This window comes from Denticeps clupeoides, chromosome 1 (genome assembly GCF_900700375.1).
Source record: "Denticeps clupeoides chromosome 1, fDenClu1.1, whole genome shotgun sequence".
NCBI classification, from domain to species: domain Eukaryota; kingdom Metazoa; phylum Chordata; class Actinopteri; order Clupeiformes; family Denticipitidae; genus Denticeps; species Denticeps clupeoides.
Genome location: NC_041707.1, coordinates 8,320,783 through 8,339,382, shown reverse-complemented (window position 1 = coordinate 8,339,382; position 18,600 = coordinate 8,320,783). Strand labels below are relative to the sequence as shown.

At 43.4% G+C, this 18,600-nt stretch overlaps 1 protein-coding gene across 2 annotated transcripts in view; it reads left to right on the top strand.

The window, feature by feature from the left end:
* The window catches only part of akap6 (A kinase (PRKA) anchor protein 6), a 92,034-nt gene that overhangs the window by 56,484 nt on the left and 16,950 nt on the right, over positions 1-18,600 (top strand). For both annotated transcript variants that reach the window (XM_028988433.1, XM_028988443.1), the window contains exon 10: positions 14,944-15,090. In XM_028988433.1, coding sequence (XP_028844266.1) covers positions 14,944-15,090 — 147 coding nt within the window. The remainder of the gene's footprint in view (positions 1-14,943; positions 15,091-18,600) is intronic.

The following is an 18,600-nucleotide window of genomic DNA, read 5'->3' as shown; positions in this document are numbered from 1 at the left end:
CTGCTGTGCACTGAGAGATCTGTATTCACCTGTGCGCTGCCGACGATCCTTTCTTTCTTTCTTTCTTTCTTTCTTTCTTTCTTTTAAATGATGAATTCTAAAGTTTACCTGGGCCGACTTCTACCGTTTGATTCTACACTGTGGCAATTATATCCCATTTACAGTAATTAATGCTAAATGCACCACAAACTGACTCAATACGTTGGGAAGACTTTTCTTTGATTCTTTGTGGGTAATTGTGAGTAGCAGCCTGTGAAGTTCTAGTTGTGCTGTAATTTGGCCGTTGTGCAGCCAAATTAAGGAATTCTGATGTAGAGCACAGCATCATTGCTGATATGAATCTGCAGCATTTCCAGAAAAGAATTTGAAAAAAATTGAATTTCACTCTGATACGCTTTGATGAGACTATGATATTTACTGAGAAGCTGAATGAATTCTGTGTGGACAGCCCTGAACATCAATCCAGCCTACTGATGGCAGAAATTCTACCATAGTTTTTAAACCTTTAGTTCCTTGTAGTGAATAAATAATGGTTAACCGTGATTAAGTTAAATATTAATACTGTGTGAGAAGAATAAAGAAATAAAATCACAGCAACTCAGGCTTTTCATTGACAAATCCAGAAGTGAATATAAACTTTCATAAATTGAACATTTTTCCAGTTTCTCTTCCCGAGAAATATATTCCCAGCCCATATTCACTCCCTCAAGCATGCATCCCAGAACATGTATGAATCTCAGGCACACAAGGCACGCACAAGTCTTCGCAAGAGTTGTGCCACAGTGTGTGTAGAAATGTTTATGTTGATGCACATGTGGAAATATTGTTCTCGAATTTGGTGTTAATAGAGCCATGTCAGGATGTCTGTACATCCATGTAAATATGTGTCTAATTCTGAATGACCATGTCTCATGTTAGAATGACAGTGAGAAGCTAATGACTTCAACAATAAATACTCCAGACTCAGAGAGAGAAAAAAAATTCTTTGGGTAGTTTGAGGACTAAATTTAGACTTGCAAAAATCTTGTTATATTTACGTGATTATGTATATAAATACGGTTTATTGCATAATTATTACCATTATCGGCTACTGTGTGTGTTTAATTCGACTAAGTGCAGGAGCAGCTGGCGTTTGATGTGCTGTTTGTGCCTCACACTCCTCTGTCTGTCTCTCTCTCTTTCTCTCTCTGTCTGTCTCTCTTTCACTTTTGCTGCTTCTGCTTATTTCCGTTTCCTGCTTAGTTTGTGGCTCGTTGTGTCACTCTGACTTTTTCTGTCTTCCTTCCGCACGCCTTCTTTTTCCCTTTCTTTCTGCCTGTCTTTGTTTGTTCTTCTTCTCCATCCATGATACTCTTTCTTTATGTTTATCTCTCCACCTGTCTGTCGACATTCACCTGTACTTCATTGTGCATGAGCTTCTTCAACACATAAAAACACTGCAATCAGCCTTGAAATGCATACAGACATAAACACACACTCACACCCTGCAAGCCTTCACACTCGCTCAGAGAAGTGTGAATGGGGAGATCACACGAGCGAAGCTGCATGTTGTAAAACAGACAGATGGTTGATTTGCTCATGTTTGCTTGGTAACAGGACAGAATCTGCTAATGTGTTGAGCGCCGGCTTTTCTGGTGTGGGCTAAATGTCGCTCTGGTCTGTTTATAGTGATGGTGGCTCTTTTTGTGCCAAAGCGAATGAGCCAGAAGCTGAACACCCCTCCCCAACACACACACACACACACACACACACACACACACACACAGACAGAACACTCTAATGAAGCTCTGAAGTACACACCCCTCCACAGTCAGCATGAATAGGTTGACCGCAATTAACAGCCTCAGTGTGTCTGCAGGACGCTGGGATTGAGCCAGTCTCCCGGACAACCGGAGCGTCACTTCCAAAAGTAAACAAAAGTTTTTCTTTCTTCCTTTCTTTTTTTTCTCAGAAAACCTACAATTAATAAAACTCTTCCGGGACATCTCACAACAATTTATGCAGTTTGGCAGGCAAAGAACCAACTGTTCATTTACAAAAAAAGTTGCACATTCCCACTTATAACAACTCCCAAAGAGATGGCTCTTGTGGGTGGGAAACCGTATGTGTGTGTGTGTGTGTGTGTGTGTGTGTGTGTGTGTGTTTAAGCACTAGCGTAAATTAATTAGATGGAGAAAAAGATAGAGACACAATGAGAGTTCTAGCTTCTCTGTTAGACACACAGCCTGTAGCTGTTTTAAACCAAAGGGTGGGGTGAAATACGGCAGTGGGCGGGGCTTAATCTTGGCTGGGTGTCCACCTCACTGATGATCTCAAAGTTGAGTATCTTCCTGCTGGCTGCCCCCCCCACACACATACACACGTAAGCCCATCCATCAAATCTCACTTCCCATTCATCTCCTGGTACATTACCCATCTCACCTCAAAGCCAGCAGCCAAATCTCACATCCAGCGGCCCGCCATTCTACAACCAGCAGGAACACAAAGAGCCCAGTGTTTGGTCTGCTAATGTGTGTGTGACTGTGGTTTGTGTGTGTGAGCGAGCGAGTGAGGGAGGGAGAATGATTGCTGGTGTGAGAAAGTGTGTGTGTGTGTGTGTGTGTGTGTGTGTGTGTGTGTGTGTGAGCGAGCGCCAGATGGCTGCTTGCAATGTGAATGGTCTTAGAAAAAATAAATAAATAAATAACGCGATTCATTCCACAGGGGAGAGGTGCAACAAGCAGCCAGGCTTGTAGTCATCGGATACAGAAGCAGAGATCAAACTCTGCCCAGCTGCCCCGTGCGAGTGAACTGATCTGAGGTCAGCCGTCATCGTCATGTCCCTAAGCCGGCCTGACAGGCGTAAAAGTGTACAAATGACTTCAGATCAGCTGCACAGTATAAAAGGAAGGACGACCACAGCTCCCGTTTTGATTCAGTGAAATAACAACTTTAATCAAGGCGTGATTAACAAACAAGAATCCCTGACGAATCAGGAGCCATGTTACTGATTTACGGGGTGATAAGCACTTCCCCGCCCGCTGAGGTGTAAAAGTACCGGTCATTTCCATTCATGCCGGTCTGTTCACCACCACCAGATAACGTGGAGAGGAAGGAAAAGACAAGAGAGGTTATCAGGGCGGGGCGTGGCGAATAGTGAGGGAGGACATTTGTGGGCTCAATCAAGAGGGACAGATGGCCCGTTTCCTCTGTGTCCACTTCATGTCCGCTTTTGCTTGAGGCTCAGCTCTTTTAGCCGAGGACATTTCTTTGCCGCTGCCACCCTGCCCTTTTATTCGTCACTTCGTGAAACGTCTCTGTGACAACATTTGGTTTTCAAAAGTAGTCAAATTTGAGCAGAATTGTCAGGAGTTGTCACAATGCCTTCAGACAGTGGCTGACGTCAGCACTGACTTCAGCACCATGTGGACCATGCCTTCTGCCTGTCTTTACCTCAGGGGCTCATAAGGCCATTTCCCATAATCCTCTGCCACCGGTCCTCTGGTATCCCCCACACTGTTTTATGTCCAAGGAGATCCAGAAAATTGTCTTCTCTGGCAATCCAGTACCTCTCCAGTCCTCTTTCCAGTTTGACATGCCGTCTTAAGCGTCCTGGCAGATGTGCTTTCCAGGAACTGTGGTGTGTCAGAGTTTAAGGCAGCTCTGTTACCTGTATGGACACATGTGGTTGTCCACTCCACACCAACTGCTGGATATATGTAGGGAAACGTTATATGACATTATTCAATAGTAGATTATACATTATTTTATGCACAATTTCAGCCACTTTTTGGGAATTTTTGCAGTTTTATTTTACACAGACAGAGACCGCAGTCAGAGCTGCCTTTTTTCCAGAACATTTAATATTTTGTGGGTAGCAGGCACCTTTACACCCTTCTCAAGAAAGAGAAAAGAATAAGCTGCTGTAAATAAAAAGGTTATTACTCCAGGTCCTCACAACATGTGTGTGTGTGTGTGTGTGTGCGCACTGTATAAAATGCCTCCCAGTTCCTTCTCCATGCACCTACTTGTTAAGACCCTGGTAAAACCCAATCACTGACTTGGTTGCACCAGGAAAAAGGATTTTATCTTCTCAGCCGCCCCCAAAATACAACACTTCGTTCCACAAATGCAAATCTTAAACATCCTGCTCCTCTCAGGTGAAGGTTAGTGGGTGTTAGTGTACCTTATGAAGTGCCGACCGCTCTCCTGCGCTAGGATCACGCTCTCTTCCGCTCTCTTTCCTTGCCTGCATTTCTCTCCTCTGCGGCGAAGAAATTCTTTTCTTTTTTTTCGTCTTCTCGCCCTCTCGTGCATACCTGGGTAGACCCAGATGAACAATTAGTCGGAGGTGGGAGCTGAGAGGACAGTTAAAAAAAAGAGACATGTTGTAGCGGGCTATTCCCGGCGTGCAGGTGAGGCCCTGACATGTAATTTAATATGTGGAGAGACAGAAGCACTGGGATTCTCATTATCGATCTGCAACTCTGTCTGATTCGCTGCCGTTAACTTAGACGTTGCCATAACAACACTTGAATGGTTGAGCTTAGGTGTTTGGCTGCTGTTCGGCGCTGGCCGCCAGAGGTTCATCTGTGCTGAGGAGAGGGTGGGGGATTGGCAGTAAGGTTTGTGGAACTTCCATTCCGGCCCAAGGTGCCTGGAGAGGGCTGTTAAGGCAGACAAGGACAATTCTATATTTTATGGGATGTCTTCTTTTGTGTTCATTGCTTTTCTTGTGGGACGAGTAATAAAAGAATGGAATTAAAAAAGAAGAAGTGTATCAATTCCAGCTGCAGTGACAGCAGAGAGGATGTTGCAACAGGATCACGGTTCACACGGTTACGGGAACTCGGGGATTTCTGAAACGCGCACTTTCCAGCTCTCAGCACCAGATGGCGCACTTTCTCCCGACTGCCTCTTCTTAATATTGATCAGGCAGGTTCAAATGAACCAATATACCCATTATCTATCAGCATATTGATATAAAGTATCAGTCTTCCCATACCTAATGTTTAATCTCACAATGTTTTTTTTTTTTTCTTATTTATTCCATGCAAGCAACATTTTAAATGTTAGATGCACCTCCAGATGCAGAAAACTCCAAAGCAGCTTTGAGTGAAGGGCTTTAGAAACATTTCTTTTTCTCTTTTGGTCAGCAATTCATGCAAAGCCCCATTATACCAAATACATAATTCAGAAATACAAACATCTTTGTCTGCCTGGCTGGGCTGAGTTCAGCGCTGGGAGTTAGGAGACTAATTAATAAAAACGCTGGCCGAGCTCTTTTTATTTTACATCTGTAACATCCCGCCCCCATCATGCTGAACGAGTCCCACAGGTCCTGAGCACAATATGTATAAAGCGCGCCAAGCGCGGTCTGATCTCGCAAATCAAAACATCGAACAAAATCTCTGTTGTGTCCTGCGCGACAAACGCGCGCCATTACGGCTGAAGGCCCTCCTCTGATTTCAGTGTTTGTGCCAGCGTGGTTGTCTTTGCTCTGTGTCTGATTTGGTGGCAGACACTGACATGGAAGGCGGTGTGCTTTTTGATCTTTGTTGGAGCCCTCGTTGCGGTTTCATGTTTGTTCCCAGTGTGTCGACTGGCATGCAGGTTGATGCAGGAGAGTCTGTGCATTTGGTAAAGTTTGTTTAATTTTTCCACCATGGTTCTTACGGTTGCACACTGAATAAAACGTCTTCAAATTGTGGCATAAATTTACCCAGCGGATAGTTCCAAACCTCACATATTGGCTGAGAGAAGATTCTCGTTTCAGCCTATTTACCTCGTCCACCCAGTGTAAAGTGACAAGCATCTGCTACCTGACTGCTAGCTGAGTGACGATGCTTTGCCACCCCAACAGCTGGAATGATCTTCCATCACTTAGCGCAGTACCAGCATCAACACTGGATATGGGTATAGCCTGGTTAGAATGAGAATTGTGTTACAGTGAGAGAATTATGTTCGAGTGGGGACCACACATCGGAAATCAACTAGAAACTAGAACAGAAGTTCTGTTCTAGTGCTGTGAGTATGTTGACATGGGGTGGGAATGATGCAGTAGGGACCAGGAATGGGATGAACGTTGTATTGGAGTCTGGCTTATTGTTTTGTGAAGTTTTGAACATGGTGTCGGATGGCATTTGGGGTTGAGAGGATTGCATTTTGGATTGAAATGGGGAATGAGACTCTGGGCTTAGGGTCTCCCAGTAAACAGTGGCAGTTGACAGTAAAGAGCCGAGTCTGGGTGATAATTTGCCTGATTGAACCCTGCATCAAACAAGTTTCTGTGGTTGTGAAAAGAGGCTGGTGTTAGTTGTATGATTGCATACGGTGAGCTTTACATAGCGGGATGCTCAGAGTCGGACGAATCCTGGTTTTGTGCCCCGGTTTTAGGCGGAATAGGATTTCGAGTGCTTTTGTGTGTATGTATTAGGGGAGCAGGACTCATCCTGGTTTTTGCGGTGGTATAGGGCAGGAGCCTCGAGGTTGGCTTTGGGGTGTGTCTGGTGTCTGGAGCTGGCCCTTAGTGCTGAGGGCAGCAGTGTACACAGCCTCCATTGCGCTTCCAGGGGATAATCCTCAAACCGGAGCGCTCTTTTCAGAGCCATGTCTCTGAAACCAACCAGTGGCTTATTTCCTGGCCCCTTCTCTCTCACTCTCATTCTCACTGTGTAACTTTCCTTCTCTTTCTCCTCCTGTCTTAAAACACGTCTTCCAAAAAGAGGTCTGCATGACTATTCACATAAAACCACCTCCTTTAAATCCAAACTATGAATAGTAGTGCTGCTGCAGCATAAGCAGCCAAACTCCTCAATCCCCTCTGCTGGTTGCTACCAATGGCCTCTGACACTGTGGGAACGTTGGATCATTTGTGGTCTAAAGTCTAAGTCTAAATGAATTTATAACTCAGAGAACATGCAAACTGCATTAAAACATCAAAAGGTGGCATGGAGACATTATGTTGAGATTTTTGGGGTTTTTCTAGGCATACAATATTATAATCATATTAATAAGTAAGAGGGAAATGCGGAAAGGTAGCTGACAAGTAGGATAATGTCATTAGTGTCTGTGCCCCATACAAGGTTGGTGGGAATTTTTGAGTTTACTCATACTGAGCAAAGTTGGGCGAAGGCCTAATTGTGAGAAAACACCCCCATGCCGTCAACATTTTGGGGTGGGAGGACCTGACAGAGAGAGAAAGGGAAATACCATGTTCTGGTACAGTATAGCATGTGACAGCTAGACAAACCCATCACAGTGTTTTTCTTGGCCTGGGACGCTTTTATGTGCGCAAGGGTCCAAAAAAGCATTTCTCTGCAGTGATGTAATGCTAGCTCCCCGTTTGTTCTGTGGAAGAAAACTGCACTGTCGGGCGGCAAGGCAAACACTGTTGTCTTTTTCTCTCCTTTCTCGCATTGTTGGCCTGGCGCCAAAATGCTGTGCAGCTCCACGGCAACAGAGCGCTCTCTCCGAGGGGGAAAAATAAAAGTTTTCTCTGTGTTCTTTTTCCTTCTCAGCACTCTTCTTAATCTGACACGTCCTCCCTCGCTCAGTAAACACTCCCTGAGACACATTCATTTCCCTTACATCACATGGATTGCAACTTTGTGCTTTTTTTTGAGCTTTTGTAATATTTATAAATTAATGAATTCACATTTTCTTGTTAGTTTAGATATAAAAAAAAAAAGTCACCAATGGCCTTTAACACAGCAGCAGATTGAGCCAGAGAGGAGTGTGAGCTCAGTGGGAAGGCATTAGCATTGGTAATGGTGCCAGTGCAGGTGTATGTGTGTGTGTGTGTGTGTGTGTGTGTGTGTGTGTGTGTGTGTGTGGATGTGTTTGTGTGAATCTCTCTGTGCTTCAATGTAGCGGAACGCCCCAGGGACCCTCTCCATCTCACCTGCTGTCTGAGGAAAATCTGGTGAAACGTTCCTAGAACCCCTAAAGGCAGTTGCTCTATAGGATTAAATCAGTACAGAAGCCATCACCATCCATACAACATCATCGCATCCATCACCACGTAGCATCAAGGTATCCATTACCATACAGCATCACAGTGTCCATCACCATGCAGCATCATAACATGTCACTACACATCACAGCATGCGTAACCATACACTAATACAGTATTCATCACCACGCATCGTCATAACATCTGCCATCACACAACATCAAAGCATCCGCAACTGTACAGCATCACAGCATCCATCACCACACAGTGTCATAACACTGTCATTACCACAGCACCCATCACCACCTAATCACATTATCTGTTAACCCATTACCATACAACATCATAGTATCACCACATTACATCTCAAAGTCAAACTTTATTGTCATCTCACGATATTCTGTACAATCATACAGGGAGACAACAACATTACATCTGTCACCACAACACATCACAGCATCCGTTACTATACAACATCAGAGTGTTCATCACCATGCAGCATTATAACATCCATCACCACACAACACCACAGTAAACATTACCTCAGCACCCATCAACACCTACACTCACAGCACCTGTTAAAAGCAGCATCATATTTCACATGGGAACTATTCTATTTTACCCTAAACCACTCAGTTTTCAGTGTCCCAGAGCTTTTAAATTGTAGTTTTTTTCATAAGAGAATGCTATTCATCAATCTAATGCACAGTTCCCATATGTAATATTCACTGGTCCAGACAGGTAACACTTCTGTACTATTTCTAATATTTCAGAGGTTTGAGTGGGCACACAGATCATCACCATATACAGATTTCTGAAACAGATTTTCTGGCTGTAAACCTCGCTGGAATATACCCCCTACAGGCGCAATATGGGTATTGCATCCTGCTGAGCAGTATTTAAGGTGGAACTGACAAGTCGAATAAGCAGCTTACACCATTTATAGAGGCAATGCAAACTAATTTTAAATGTATTTAGCCCTTAGCCTTTAGCTTGCTGGGATTTTTTTCCTGTAGTGCTCTGAAACTTGGTTTACATCTGAGGATTGGTTTACATCTGATTAGACTCGTCAGGCACAGTTAGAGACCATAGATTCCATCTTAAATGTTAAACAGAATAAACTCATGCTTGACTGTGCATGATGAAAGGTTTGGGCATGGAGTATTGAAATGCAATGATAAATAAGCTCAAACAATCATTTTACATTTCAGCTGTCAGTATATTTCTATACTCTCTTGTATTTGTTGCGTTAGAGAGAGTGGAGCCCATCTTGGTGACATGTTCTCTATTACCCATCATCCAGCCCATTGTCAGCAGCCCATTTATAACCACAGGACAGCTGATGAATTTTGGTGGTGGACCACTGCCCATCAGCATCCATGGGGCAGTGGTGGCCACTGAGCAAAAGCACCGTCCCCACCGGGGGGGGTCAGTGACTGACCAATGGGAGACTGATGAACTCTTTACAGAAACTAATGTACAGCCTGAACCTGCACACTTATATTCCTTGCTTTCCATGTAATAGATGAATAAAAAACAGCAGATTTCTGATGTTTTAGGTGTAAATGTGCAGCTATTTAACACACATGAACTAACTTAACACACCACATCATTTTTTTTTTTTTAAATGAAGCGAAACGATCATGTAGATCACCATCATACAGGGACCTGGAAGATCACAATGAACCAATCATAGAACCAATACTTGAGATAACATAATATATTATTGGTGAAGGGCAAAGGGTCATTTAAACATTTTTTATAATATAGATATTACACATAATATACAGTATGTAACATGCTTTTCAGCCATGTTGTTGAAGAATTTATTTTCAGCAAATAAAGTGACCAGTAAGTGTACTAAATTTATTATGCATCTCTACATGCAGAATGAGTCATAAATCATTCATATGATGAGTAAATACACCTACTATACAAAAACAACCCCCCCTAAAATATCGCACATCCCCCTGGACCCAAGTTCCACCCCATCCACACAGGAACCCCTCTCCTTCATCAGGGGCGCCCGCTCTGTGGCCCTCACTCCACAATTAATGTGAAAGCCCTCATAATGCCTGTGCGACTCCAGCTGCCCAGCACCGTGCCATTTATCATGCCGCTTTTACATTGACCTTGACACCCACTTCATTAGAATAGAGATTGTCTACCATTTAGGTTACATTGTTCCACTGCTCCGAAAAACCCCATGCAAATTTCCAGCGCCGGAGCGAGATGGGGAGGGGGACGAGGGAAGCCTGGCAGAGGTCATCTGCATTAAATGATTGCAGCTATTTTTCCAACTGCTTCTTTTCATTTGGTTCAATTCAGGCCCCTTCTCCCTGGCCAGGACAGAGGGCTGCGCTCCAGAGTTTAACTCCTCTCTCACAGACAGCACTCCCAGCGCTCCCCGTTCCAGCCAATGCTTTTTAATGATCCCTAAATAGGGACACTTAATTGGTTGTTAAGCAATGCTCTGTGAGAATGAGAAGTGAATACCTACAGAGGGACGACGGGAGGGAGGGAAAAGGGGAAATGCAGAAAGTTTTTTTTTCTTTTACTTTTCCTCCCATCGCTCTTGAGGAGGAAACTTTTTTTTTTCTCGTCATTTGGCCGTCACTACAGAAACGGGCCTCTCTCCTTTTTCCCGGGCACTGTTCGGTAATGGAGTGGAGCTGCCGCTCTTTAAGGCGAGTCCTTCTTTTCACCGGGGGCAGGGCGCAGGACGTCCAGGACAGGATGTCTGTCCCCTCCTTCTCACTGCCTTCTCCACCCCACACCCAAATACATCTCCTTTATTGCCTACATCAGTCACAACACAATGTTTCTGCAGAGCGATGCTGGGAAAAAAAGAAAAAGAAAGAATCCGCTTCTTAAGAGTGCCGAGTGTAAATGTAATTGGAATTACATTATTAATGAGTGATGCTTTAAAAAGATTGTTTTATGGTCCACTATTAGTGGATTTGCTATTCATTGAATTATTTGTCATTTAATTTATATGGAGGATAATGCAATATCGCTCCAATTAACTATGCATGGCCTATGTAATATGATTTTCGGTGAGTGCAAATGGAATAAGGTGGAAGAAAGGCAGATGATTCCGACCCTCGGATGTAATTTGCTTTCCCAGTTTTGTCAACTTTTTGTCAACTCGTCAAGCCCCAGCCCTACTGCCCAAGTTCACATATCTGTCACTATCACACTTATTTTTGCTTGAAACTGTCACGGAAGAATAAGGGCAGGTGACGAGGCAGTCGGCACAAGTGGCCGTGATGAATGAACTTTTTTTTTTTTTGCCTGGCTCCGCTGCTTAGCAAGTGTCAGCGCCACGCCAAACACTTCTCTTTTCCTGGCCCTGTCATTCATGCCGTGGGCAAAGCCCTGAGCTGCGGCTTTTCCACAGTGCCATCCCCGCCTCCGCTCTCGGCCCTCTTAAAACATTGTGGTCTTGGCTGATTGCATTGTTTCCTGTGTTTGTCTGGTAAAGGAAAATGCCGGAGGATCGGAGGCCGAGCCGACTGGTGGCCGGGGTTTCAGTCGGTCTTGAGCAGATTCCCCCATCGTCAGAGCAGGCAGAGCGGCTTAGGCGCTCAGCATAAAGAACACCTTTGTTCGCCGCTGAATGGCATTAGCCATGGGCTTCCTATGGGGTCACCACCAAGGCCTGAGACGACAGCAAGGGAAAGGAAAAATGGGGGGGGGGGGGGGGGGGGGGGCTAGCCATAAACTATACACACCTCTGCGCTTGGGGTGCACTGACAGTAATTATTGTCCAATACGAGTCAGCCAGAGTTCAGTCATCAAATTTACTTACAAGAGAGGCGAGGGGAGGAAAAAAATCTTTACCCCCATCCCTGAGTGCAGAGAGAAGGCAATTATGGAACGCATAGATTTCCGGCAAGGGCTCCTTTAAATAAATCATTCTACATTACAGATCTTTCTTTCTGTCTTTGACTCTTTCTATATCGATCCTGGTGAACACTTGTGTTTCCTCTAAGCTGGATTGGTCTTCAAGCGGAACAAAAAGTTGCATCATATCCGGACATGCCGGGCCCATTTTTTGTGACTGCCCACTATTATGATGGCTGAGAATTCCCATGACTCCTCGGGGCCAGAGTTCACGTGGTCCGTCCCATATAACGTCCCACTCTTTGCTCAACCTCTTCTTGCCGCATTCTGCCGCCCTGAAAGATGGCATTGTCGCCACAATTTGTTGCCACTTAATGCATTTTCACGAGTTTATTTTGCAGCCCACTCTCATTCAGAGGGTCTTCATGCTAGACGGGCCCTGGAAGGGCTTGTGGAAATTCTCCCGGGTCCCTCGCTGACCCTAAAGTGACTGGGTACCTTGTTCTTAAACTCTGGGAAGGGGGACGGGGGGTTTGCTGGTTGTGTGGGGAGTGCTTGACACAGCACTGAATGTGAGCTTTCTATACCAGTTGTAAAATGGCTTATTCTTCTGGTCACCATGGTGACACTTAACAGTGTTTCAAGGCCTTTTGTTCCAGGCCGGTTTGAGCGGAATTTTTTCAAGCGGGGTGATTTTTTTTTTCTGCGCAAACACACACACACACACACACACACACACACACACACAGGATGCCAGAAATAAAGCACAACAGATAACAGACGGTTAGGTGGTCTGCTTCACTTTCTGGCATTTTTTCCCCCCTCTGTTTTTTCCTGGCTTGCCCATCTTTCTCAAACGTGATGTCTTCCTCCTCTGCAGGCTCTTTCATCCACCCTCTCTTTTTTTCTATTAAATTCGCTCTCCAAAGCGCCTCTCCTCCTGTTGTTTTGACAGCAAATTGTAGACACCAAAGACGCTGGCGAGATATCAAAAGCTCCAGACTGATGAAGTAATTATCAATTTTGCCAGCCTTGTTTTGTTGGATCCGTATCATCAAAACACTTTCGCATTCAAGTTGATTTGTCGAACATCACATCTGAGCAGCTCTCACATGACCGCTGCAGATGCCGTGTGCTGAAACCTGCTCCCCGCTGCCTTTGAAGAATTGTGCCCGGCACAAGAAGACACCCTTGCGTCTGTACTGCCGATTCGCATCCCTGTCTGGCTTTACCGGAGACATCGTCCTGGCAGCAATGCGTTAAAACGTTCGCCTCGAGTCATTTTAAATACATCCGGTGTCCGACTCACTTCATGGCATCTTACTTCTGTTGCCTCAACATGTTACAGACGCTGAACAAACTTTAATTTAATGGATAAGATGAATCGACAAAAAGAATGCATTAAATATCTTCATGTTTGACTGCATTTTTGCTGACATTTTCAAAGCCTTTCATATTCATTAAAATGTGAAATGAATTAAACGTACGATTGCTTATTGATATTCCTTCATCTGTTTTGGGATGGGGTGATGTTGCATTTGCCTCCTAAACTGAGCCTCCACAAGAATGGCGACCTCTCCTGACCCCGGTGTCAACGTTGCTGGGTACAGTATAAGCCAGTTCCCTTTAGTAAATATCTACAAGAGAAAACACGGGAATATGTGCAACAGCTGTTTACTTATGAAATCGTTAGATCATCCCATGTCGTCATTTCTGTCTCCCGGTCGGAAAATGTGTATTTTTCTCAACGGTGATTATACAGGTGACTGGAAAGTTAAGTTCATGCTGTGACCAAACCGAAGCTATTTCCCCCTGGTGGAATATGCTAATCGTTCCAGTCGCAGCGCGGTGAAGGTGGCCGTGGGCTAAAACTCGCCCAAGCATTCAGCGTATGTTTGCCAAAAATCCTCCTCAGCATTAAGCCAAAATTTCCCATCTTATGCATTTTAAACACTCCTGGTATCTTCTTGTTTTCCCCCTGCATTCCTCCTCCGAACCCGTTCTTTCTCGCACTGCCAACATTTCATCAATAATATGCTGTTTTTTATGTTGTTTTTTTTTTTTTACAGAATCAATATTTGCTGTCAACAAACAAATAGTGTAATCCCCCTATTACAGGACAGGAACACATTTACTTTTGCTGCACTATTAAAAAAGTGAAAAGGATGGATGACTTAAAAGAACCTATGATACCATCTCCATCAAAAACAGGACTATGAAAAATGGCTGTTGGCCTGATGACAGCGTGAAGACGGAGGAAAACAGAGCACATTTAAATATTTAAATGTGCTTCCGCCCTAATGATAAATGACAAGCGAAAACTAGAATCAAGTAGCTATTGATGCAGAAAATGAAAAGGGGGAGAGAAGGAGAGAGCGAGAGATGGAGGGAGAGTGGGGAGAGAAAGAGAAATTAACCAAAAAGGTGTGAGATTGAATAGTGTCAGTTTAATGCAGTACAGTATGTTCCTCAGATGCTAAACTGAAAATGTCAGCTCAAGAACAAATAAATATCCCCAATTATACAGAAAAAAAATCCCAATTATTATTTTGCATGGAAATTAAGGGTTCTCTTTTTTTATCATGCCGGACAAAAATTGCATTCTCACTCTTTGTAGTTTGTTAAATTAGGTTTATTTCTTTCAGAACATGAATACAGATGAATCCTTTTCTTTATGGGGGCCACACCATAGAACCAGTTTCATTCCTGGTTTTGAAAGATGTGTTGCCATGTTCAGCAGCAAGACCATGAGTCTATTCTGTGCTTACTGAGAGTAAGGGACCTAAAGATACTACGTTTATGGTAAAATATAAAATAATGTTGAAATTTGTCAGCATTTATGTGCGTCTCTGCACTCGAAGGTCAGGGCTAATGGAGTCCATTATAGAAAATTCCAGTGCTGCTAGGATCATATACAGCAAATGACTGCAAATGTAGGGTATTTATATATTGTGTAACACATACAGTATATCTGACAAATTTGGACTGACACTGAAAGTTTTCTGCTCCTCTATATTGTCTGGTTTCATGACATTGAGAAATGTTAACAACTCTAAATTCTCATTAGATGTTGAACTATATAAATTGCATGCTATTTTATGTTATTTTACAGCTAATGAGGATAAAGTGAGCTTAATGTGACACTTGTGTGTTTGTGTCAATAGGGAAACAGTGTGGAGATGTCCATGTGGCTTCCTAAGAAGACGCAGCTCCTGGCCTGGGCGGAGTCCCTGCAGCGGAGCGGGATGGAACTGCCGACAGATTTCGAGCAGCGCCTCAGCCTCCTCAGGCAGAAATGGGACCAGCTGCAGGTGAGTCGATTGCGGTGTCATTTGTGTCACTCCTCGCAGTCGTGCTTTTCTCCAAAGCTTGTATTAAATAATACATTTATTGCAATTAACATGAAAATTAAGACCCGTTAGGGACGATTCTCCATCGTCATTGGCAGGCTGGCTTAACAAGGCTGAGAGCCACGCCGCACGGCCTCTCTCAGACTCCGCTTCCCTAATTCAGGTCAAAGCCCCACCTGAGAGCAGCTCTCACCGGTGCAGGGCACCCTGAGGAGATGAAGCTGGATTCCAGCTCAACTGGAGTGAGCGACTGGGGATAAAAGAGCAGAGTACTTTAGTAATGCTGAACAGGCCTCAGGCTTTTTCCGTCTCCAAAACCCTTACCGCGAGCGGGCGGCGCTCGGTGAGATGGGTGGGGGCAGCACAGCTTACACTATGAAAAAGGTACCTGCCACAGCCCATGTGTATTTCATTGCCCTTACAAAATGCAATGATGTGTTAATACAGCAACTTTGATGCTGCCGATGATAGTAAAGGACAAGTTATTAAGGACAAATGACAATAGCCCAAATAGCCCTTTTCAACAAAATTAGGTAAAAAAACTCAGGTAAAAAAAAGCGTCATGGCCAGGACTGAGAGACTCAGGAGGCATTTTTATCCTCAGGCCATAAGGAAGCTGAACCAGGACATGTCACCACACATCACACCCTGAACACCTGGATGTTAATGTCATTGTCTGTTTATCTCATCACTACCGTGCAATGTGTTACTGCTACACTGGTCATTGCACAATCAATGTACTTTCGTTTAGAATCTCTACACTGTAACTCATCATTTTATTTGACTTTTACTTAACATTCACATTCTGTTACAAACTGTGTCAGTGCAGTATCCATATCCACAAACCTGTGCCTTATGTTCTGTCTGAATATAAATATTTTTAGCTTGCAATAGTGATTGTTGTTTTTTTTATTTATTTTATAACTTGAAAATCTTCTATATATGCACAATATACATGCCCAATGGTTCAGGATACATTTCACTGCGTAGTGTAATAGTACAACTATGCAGCTGACAGATAAAAATCTTGAAACCTGGATAAAGGGTAGAGAATGAAAGTTTGGTGTCAATGATAACTGCTGGTAAATCTTTTATGGTTAAAAAGTATTTTTATTGTCTTTAATTTGATGTTTTAATGGAATTCTGAAAGTAATGCACTGCCTGCATATCAGTGTGTGTGTTTATGCACATACACAGATATTCATGTCAGAGCATTTGTGCTTATTAATGCTTGTGCTACACTCTTTTGTTTACAAGCGTTAACATTTGTAAGATCCATCGCAAAATTAACATATCTACCACTCTCTAAAAAATGAAATGATTTCATTTCAAATTAAGCACCAAATTACCATTCTTTTCCACTGCAGTAATCAGCGTTAATTAGAATTTTATTATACCTCAAAAGAAACCCCACAACAAACCAAAATAAATATATTAAAAAAACTGGCTCTTGAGTTCAACGCACTCGGCGCGTTAAAATAAATAAGTGAAAGAAGGGCCGGGGCGCGGTTTGTTTGGGATATTTCCCCGCTCGGTGTGGGGAGAGGAGGACCGGAATGAGACGGCAGTGGTGCGGAGAGTTTAATCTGAGAATTTCTGCTCCCAGTGCTGCGCATTACGCCACCTCAATTGCATATTAAACAAGCCTATCAAGTCAGGCACTGGCATCTGCTGCGCTGACACAAATTGTGAATTAAATGAAATTGATGTCCTCTGTCGTATATATTTATGAAGACAGACCATTCTCTGAAGTATTCTGCTTATGAAGAATTTATGATTGTAAAGTGTTCCAGAGCAAAATAAAGTGGCAGTAATTTTTTTTTTTTTTTCGCCCCTTCATTTTGTTCTTTCTTTTCTTGCTCCTGACCCCTTCAAGGGCATCAATTTCACCTCCTGCCGAAGCACTACTCAGCATGAAGACAATGAATCTGGAATTGAAGTGCCAATGTTTTATCCGTATTCAAACAAGGAGAGAATAAGAAAAGAGAGCGAGTGAATGAGAGAACGAGCGAGAGTGTCTGATTGGTATTAATTGTGGATGATTTGTAGCCTGTGGAAGAGAAAGCCACAAAACAAGAAAGCCACAAAACAACAAACCCAAACAACAGGAACTGCTTTCCGCATTGTTATGTAGCTGGAGTCGGGCTTACGAACGGTTTTTAGCATTTCAATGCAATTGTGGTTTAATAGCAAGACTGTAATAGCCCTTTTACAACATTCTTCTGGCCCAAGTGATTAATGTGGCAAAATGACAGGTTAGTGTGAGTGTGTTGCTCATGTGTACATGTGTAGTAGCAGGATTTGTATGCGTGGGCTGGCTGTGTTTGCGAACCTCTAGGCCGTATGTAGGTTTGGCTTCTTATTCTTAATGTTATTAGAAGTAGTAGTAATAAAAGTGAAAATGACACAGCACAGAGCCACAGTGACCTCTGCACATGTTAAGCATGTGGGACAGTGGGCAGCCATCTACAGCGCTTGGGGGATGATACCTTGCTCAATGGTACCTGAGCCTGTGACCCCCCAACAACAGGGTCTCTTTGTTGTTAATTATGCAGGAAGTACAAAAAATGGCTTATTTCTTTTTACTGTATCTGTGATGGTTAATATTAATATTTTTCACCTCCACCCCCCCTTTCTAAAACACATTCCTTTTCATGGAACATGGTGTCTTTGTAACTTTGTGACTTTTTGCATCTGTCCTCAGCAGAGACCAGCGTCTCTTTCCACAGACACTCTAAAATGTCCTGGCCGGAGCCATCTTGTCCATTTAATTTTCCATTAACACTTGCATCATGTGAAAGCAACACAGATGTGTTAATAAAGAAGTCATTATGGAGGATGCACAGAGAGGGAGGCCCAGGCCATTGAGTGCTTAATTGGTGCCGCACGCCAAAAATGGCCACTTCATCGCCGACTCATAATCGCATCTGTTTCCATTAGTGCATTCTCTGTTTGTGTGCACATGTGCACACACGAACACACGCGCACGCTTGCATAAAGGAAGGACAATTACACCAAATAGTGTGTGTATTAATTGGATAATGGAGTGTTTGCTGCTCAAAATTGCCTTCTCTGTGTACAAAAGTTCAACCCACACACTATCTCCAAAAGTACGCTTCTCCACAGACAGGTCGGGGGTTTTGTGTGTGCGTGTGTGTGCGTGTGTGTCTGTGAGTGCCGGTGGTCATGTGACTCTCTCAGCCTGTGGCCCAGCTTGGTGCTGTTTCTCTGTCAGAAGGAGGAGAAAATTGCTCAGCAGAGCCCATTTTAGAAATCATCAGTGTGCGTTTGTTTGTGTGTATGTATATGTGTGTTAGTTGATTCATTCAATATGTTGTTTTTCTTGCTAAAATGTTCTTTCGTGCCTCAGAAATCTGACACGTCTCTTATTATTTTGTATTATTCGTTTATTATCATGTTAATTAGTTGTTGAATTTATTATTATTTTATTATATTTTTAAGTATTATTAT